The sequence below is a fragment of the Malania oleifera genome, chromosome 2 (assembly GCF_029873635.1).
Source record: "Malania oleifera isolate guangnan ecotype guangnan chromosome 2, ASM2987363v1, whole genome shotgun sequence".
Classification (NCBI taxonomy): domain Eukaryota; kingdom Viridiplantae; phylum Streptophyta; class Magnoliopsida; order Santalales; family Ximeniaceae; genus Malania; species Malania oleifera.
Window position 1 is genome coordinate 117,350,188 of NC_080418.1, and position 5,794 is coordinate 117,355,981.

At 34.2% G+C, this 5,794-nt stretch overlaps 1 protein-coding gene across 4 annotated transcripts; it reads left to right on the plus strand.

Moving 5' to 3' along the window:
* The first annotated feature begins 1,124 nt into the window (after positions 1 to 1,124).
* On the plus strand, positions 1,125 to 5,544 carry LOC131149244 (glucan endo-1,3-beta-glucosidase 14). Of its 4 annotated transcripts, none has more exons than XR_009135179.1 (4): positions 1,125 to 1,365; positions 2,163 to 3,190; positions 3,359 to 3,532; positions 5,320 to 5,544. XR_009135179.1 is itself a non-coding variant. In XM_058099520.1 (3 exons), the coding sequence occupies exons 1-3, from the start codon at positions 1,293 to 1,295 to the stop codon at positions 3,413 to 3,415; spliced, it is 1,158 nt and encodes a 385-aa protein (XP_057955503.1). In that variant the 5' UTR covers positions 1,180 to 1,292; the 3' UTR covers positions 3,416 to 3,565. The 4 variants fall into 4 exon arrangements, 2 of the variants coding, with proteins under 2 accessions (XP_057955503.1, XP_057955502.1); XR_009135178.1 differs by lacking the exon at positions 5,320 to 5,544 and adding an exon at positions 4,405 to 4,845 and having other exon boundaries at positions 1,230 to 1,365; XM_058099520.1 differs by lacking the exon at positions 5,320 to 5,544 and having other exon boundaries at positions 1,180 to 1,365; positions 3,359 to 3,565.
* The last annotated feature ends 250 nt before the right edge of the window (positions 5,545 to 5,794 follow it).

A 5,794-nucleotide genomic window follows, 5' to 3' on the forward strand; every position in this document is an offset into this window, starting at 1 on the left:
AATAGAAAAAATCAAAGTAAAAAGTTGATTCTTTTTAAGAAAAAAAAAAAAAAAGTGTGTTGGCTTTTTTGAGGTTAAATATTCTTAAGTCAAAGATTTGTGTAATTAATGTATTTATTTATGGATTCTAATTATGTGGGATACTCTGACTATTTCTTAGGCGTTTCCACTTATTATTTTGTTCAATTAATAAAAAAAAATGAGAGAAGATTAAGATATGATAATTATGTATACATTTATTATTCAAAGTAAAGATGGATTATCTTTATTATAAGAGATGAGAAAAAAAAATGTTAAAGACTTGCTTAGTTGTGGAAGATATTTTTTATTTTCTAATATTTAAAATTTTAAAAAGTTATAAAAATGTAGCTTTTTTTAAAAAATATTTTGAATATACATATAAAAAAGGTATAAAATTGGGTGTAAATACCCAGAAAATATAATAAATAAAATAAATTGAAAAAAATAGATTTTTGGTTGAGAAAGAAGAAAAATCGGCGATGATTTCCTGGAGACGAGAGAAAACCGGTGATAGTTTTGGGGATTTGTCGCGGGACGGTAAATAAAAATCATTTCAAACTTTAAATAATTCTCTTTATATTTTGTTAATTTATTATTTATTAAATATAATTTCGCCTAATTATCAACAAGACATTCAAACTAGGATCATTTGTTAGCAATTTTTAAAAATTAAATTATGGTATCCAAAATAATATATAAATCGCTTTAATTTAAAATTTTAAACAGAAGATAGTGTTTTTAAGATTTAGTGAAAAATATAAAAATCTATATTTTAAAATTTTGAGATTTGTTCAAAAAAATATATATTTATCTATATATTTAATATGAAAATATATATTTTAAAAAAATTATTCTGCGTAATACATTCTTCTGCGTAATAAATCGAAAAATCATTTATTACGCAGAATAATTTATTTCCCGATTTATCATTTTTTTTAAAAATATATATTAAATAATATATTTTTTATGGAAATGACACATGGCAAATCTCGCTACTTGTAGTAGCGAGATTACGTCAGGGTTATTTCAGGAAATATTTTTTCGAAAAAGATATTATTTTATATATTTAAAAAATAAAAAGTTGAAACCGGAAAAAACTCATTGGAGATCGGTGCAGCAGGATTTCTGCACATGACCAGAAGAGAAAATAACGCTTTCTCCACATAGTACCTACAGATAGTCCCTACGCCTATATATATATATATATATATATATATAGAACAAAAAGAGGAGAGAGGGAGAGAGAAAGGCGGCATTGCTTCAGGGGACAAATGAAGATCAGATCAGTAATGGCCAGCTGCTCCCTCCCCTTCCGTGTGCTTCTTTTGATTCTTACTCTCTCAGGTTTCTTCTTCTTCTTCTTCTTTACTTCTGTTATGAGTGTTCGCGCGTTTGGTTGCTAAGAAAACTTAGAAAATGAATCAAATTAAAAGTCTTGAATCTGAAAAGTCTTCCTTTATGGGTTTTGTTGATACGAGCAATATTTTACAGCTTGGAGGAAATTATGGTAACATCGGGATTAAAAGATGATATGTGATAGTAGTGTTATGCTCTTCAGAGCAACCAACCAAACTCGTCTTTTCATTTGTTTTCTATTCAATGGAGGATCTCTAGTTGTGAATTTAATTTCTTCTGCGCTTCTATAATGTTGGTTTGCACTTTGAACGCTTCACTTTGCTTTATTTGTTCTAGAAAAATATCTCTGTTTTGAAATGTCATTTCCTAGTGTTTCTGGCCTTGATTTGGATTTGTTTGGATTTAGAGAAAATTCTGTACAGAATTGTTATTGAGTTTCGTCTAAATCTACACAAAATTCAAATCCAAGATCCCAAATCTTTCTCCATCCTTTGCCTTTTTGGCTTTTAAAGCTTATTCTTTGAATTGGCTGTATTCCTGCAAATTTATGTTCGGAAAGTTTTGCTTGCGCTTGATGGGTTTTATTGATTGGAGCTTGTTATTTAGTAATTGGGCAGTAACTTGGATGCTATTGTCTGCAGTTTCTATTCTCCTGCCATAAGAAAATAAATTTCAGTAAATTACTGCAAATTTTTTTATGAGACATTCCTTTTTAAGTTCATCCCACCTCCCAAAAATTAAAATAATAAAGGAAAACTCTTACTCGCTTTGGACTCTGTTTTCAGATTCTGTCAGCCAAATCCTTGGCCTTGACATGGGAATAAACTATGGCCAGATTGCCAACAATCTTCCATCTCCCTCTCGTGTTGCCGTCCTACTAGGCTCTATCAACATAAGTAGAGTAAAACTCTACGATGCCGATCCAAAAGTTCTTGGGGCCTTCTCCTATTCAAATGTGGAGTTCATCATTGGACTCGGAAACGAGTATCTTTCAGATATGACTGACCCCAACAAAGCTCTGGCTTGGATAGAACAGAATGTTCAACCATACGTATCGCAAACAAAGATCACCTGCATCACTGTGGGAAACGAGGTCTTCTCCAGCAATGACACTCAGTCATGGCCATATCTTCTACCGTCTATGCAGGCCATGTATAATGCTCTTGTTAATCTTGGGCTAGATAAAGAAGTAATGGTCACAACTGCGCATTCTCTTAATATCTTAGCCAACTCCTTCCCTCCTTCCTCTGGATCATTTCAGGAAAATCTTGCACAATACATCCAACCCCTTCTCAATTTTCATTCTCAGACAAATTCACCCTTTCTTGTTAATGCATATCCCTATTTTGCATACAAAGGTAGCCCAGATCAAGTTTCGTTAGAATATGTGCTTTTCGAGCCAAACCAAAATATGACTGATCCGAATACAAATTTGGCCTATGATAATATGTTATATGCCCAAATAGATGCTGTTTATTCGGCAATCAAGTTAATGGGACATACGGATATTGAAGTTAAGATTTCTGAGACAGGTTGGCCATCTAAGGGAGATCCTGATGAAGCAGGTGCTACGGTAGAAAATGCAGCACTATATAATGGTAATTTGTTGAAAAGAATACAAGCCAAGGAATGTACTCCAGCAAAACCAACAGTCCCAATCGACGTTTATGTGTTTGCACTTTTCAATGAGGATCAAAAGCCAGGCCCGGCATCAGAAAGGAACTACGGGCTCTTTTATCCTGATGGCAATCCAGTTTATGATATCGGGTTACAAGGTTACCTTCCACAGATAGGTTTGGCTTTTAAGATTAATGTAAGAGACACGGTCTTTATCCTTTCAGAGTGCTGCTTTAATACCCTTCTTTCATTATACGTTTCAGTGCAGTAGATTTCTTAATATGTTCCATAGTTTCATTGATGACTCTAGGGACAAATAACGATGCATCTAAAACCTAGTATTCAACTTTTCTGTGCTTTGCAGGCTTTGTCCTCGTTTAGCCTATTAATCTTTGTTGCAGCATGGTTAATTTGTGGTTGAGATTCTGTTAACTCATCACACAACTGGAGGGGAAGAAGTGATAAAAAGGAGTTACAGTTCCCGGATACCATTACCATTCAAACATCCCTTGTAATGTTGCGGAAAGTGATTATAGAGGTAAGAAATACAATTCTTCATTGGGTTCGTCCAGCAGATTCTACTACTCTTCTTAATTCGAATTAGATTCTATTGCACTAATTTCTTACAATGAATTTTTCAAACTAAGAATAGTCGGGCATCTGATGTTTGGTATTGAAATTGTATATCGAGTAAGGTTCTTCACTTTTAAATCTAGTAGGGACTAATTATAATTTGTTTTTCATAACCATAAAAACGGGCCATCTATAATCTTCACATAAAATAAGCTGATTGTTAGGCTAATGTACTAAGCCTCAATTTATCAGAACAGAATCTCTTGATGATTGCAGCCTACCGAAAGTATGGTTATGCTTTCTCCATTCTCCTCATCTCCACTTGCAATCGTGCATGTGAATCTGCTTTTGAACAAAATTCTTCCCGTCCTCACCCAAACTAAAGTCCAAATTGGTTTCTATCAGTGAAAAAATCCGTCTGAATCCGTCTTTCGGTATTCTCCTCTATAATACTTCTTTTGTAAGTGGTCAAAATTGGATCCTCGTCAGTTTTTTATTTCTTGGTTTTCACATTATCTCTAGCGATGGCTTCCTGTTTGTCAATAGTATATTATCTATCATGAAAACTTGAAAAGTGAATGTCAAATCAGCTTTTGTGGAATGACACGAGTTTGATCTGTTTTCATCACACATCATTTTCCAGCAAACATCATAGGCTCCACGACAATGTGTAGTGGGCCATTTTTAAGTCACTGATTATATGAGTAGTCTTTGACAATCCTGGTTTGAATTAAGTGATAATTAATCTACCTATTAAAATATCTTTCTAGCTATGATAGGCCTCTTCAGGTGTTTCTTACGTCCAAGTTCGAGCCACTGACTTTGCTGCCGTTGCAGTTGGGTTTCATTCAGGCGTAGAAATTTTCTCACAGGAAAAAAAACTTCTGAATCAATCACCAACATGAAAAAAAGGATGACATGCTTCGTTGTACGTCAGCATGGCAAAGGTGATAAGAATGACAGCTAGAAATTCCTCTGGATGATTAAGCCTGGTGACCAGGCAAGCAACCGTCCAAGCTTATAAAAGTGGGAAAAAATTAAAAACTAATAGTCAGCTTACTTAACTGCTTTGTCATCTATATGAGGGTTTGTGTACGATGGAACCTGTAAAGAAGAGGTGGCCTCAAATTTATGCTTCAAAATTAAAACCCTTGTTTAGCTTTATCAATCCTGAGCAGGATAGTGGTCCATCTATAGCATTTTTTTGGTCGAATCATTCATGGTGTTTGTTGTTATCGAGTGTTACCAATTGTTGGCAGTGGGAAAACACAAACAAGCAAAGGCATAGTGTTTGTTTGTTTGTTTTTTTTTTTTTTTCTTTCAAAAGCCATTAATGACTATATAACGTTTGGTAGGGTATCATCCCATTGGTCTCCATCTGGCGGGTGTCCATTCTAGGTTAAGCAGGTGAGGAAGGTAGGTGCTTCACGGCATTTACTAGTTATTCAAGTTCCTGAGCAGGGTGGGTGGTGGGTAGATGGTCGGTTCATTTTCAATGAATTCATTTTTTCTTCTTTGATTGTTTGAGGAAAGTGAGAAAGAAATTAAAAGGCAAATAACAAGTACATGTCCTTTGCCATTTGATTTGTCATAACTTTTAATAGAACAAACTATTATTCATTTCGATCTTATTTTCTTTATCTTTTTCTTTTCCCAAAAAGCACAATGTTGAACTTCGAACTGAACAGATGTTATTTTATTTTTATATTTTATAATGAATAAGGGTAACCCATTGCTGATTTTGGGTTGCAGGGAGACAGCAGCTGTTAAACTTTTCAGATGCAGAAAATCTTCCCTCCATTGGGAAACGAGAGAATTTGACTATAAATCAAGTACATACATTACCAAATGATGGACTCTCCGTGTACAAGTGTATTCATGTAATTTCATCTGCAAAAAAACACAATAAGAACTGTAATGATTGGAATAAAAATTCTTTAGGAGAAATCTAATAATAGCAGAAATTTATTGATGATACCTCTGAGATTTTCAAATGGCTTCAATTTTTTTTTTTCTTGGTCCGGCGTGAGGAGTGGACCCCCACACTCGAAGATGGGCCTCACAGCACATCCTGAGCCTCGTCTCTTCGAAATGCTTTTGGAATACACCTATTTAGAAAATTTATTATTTGAGTAATGCAATTCATGATAGCATCAGAATGAGCGCAGCAGGTGCGCTTCACTCAGCTCCATCTTTTACTATTATTGCATGCAATTAAGTTTTTTCC

What these genes read in the sequence shown, in the direction of transcription:
- LOC131149244 (XM_058099519.1), top strand. Translation starts at nt 1,293, where the DNA reads ATGAAGATCAGATCAGTAATGGCCAGCTGCTCCCTCCCCTTCCGTGTG. An exon ending in TTTGATTCTTACTCTCTCAG is followed by an intron (nt 1,366 to 2,162) that starts GTTTCTTCTTCT and finishes CTCTGTTTTCAG; the next exon opens with ATTCTGTCAGCCAAATCCTT.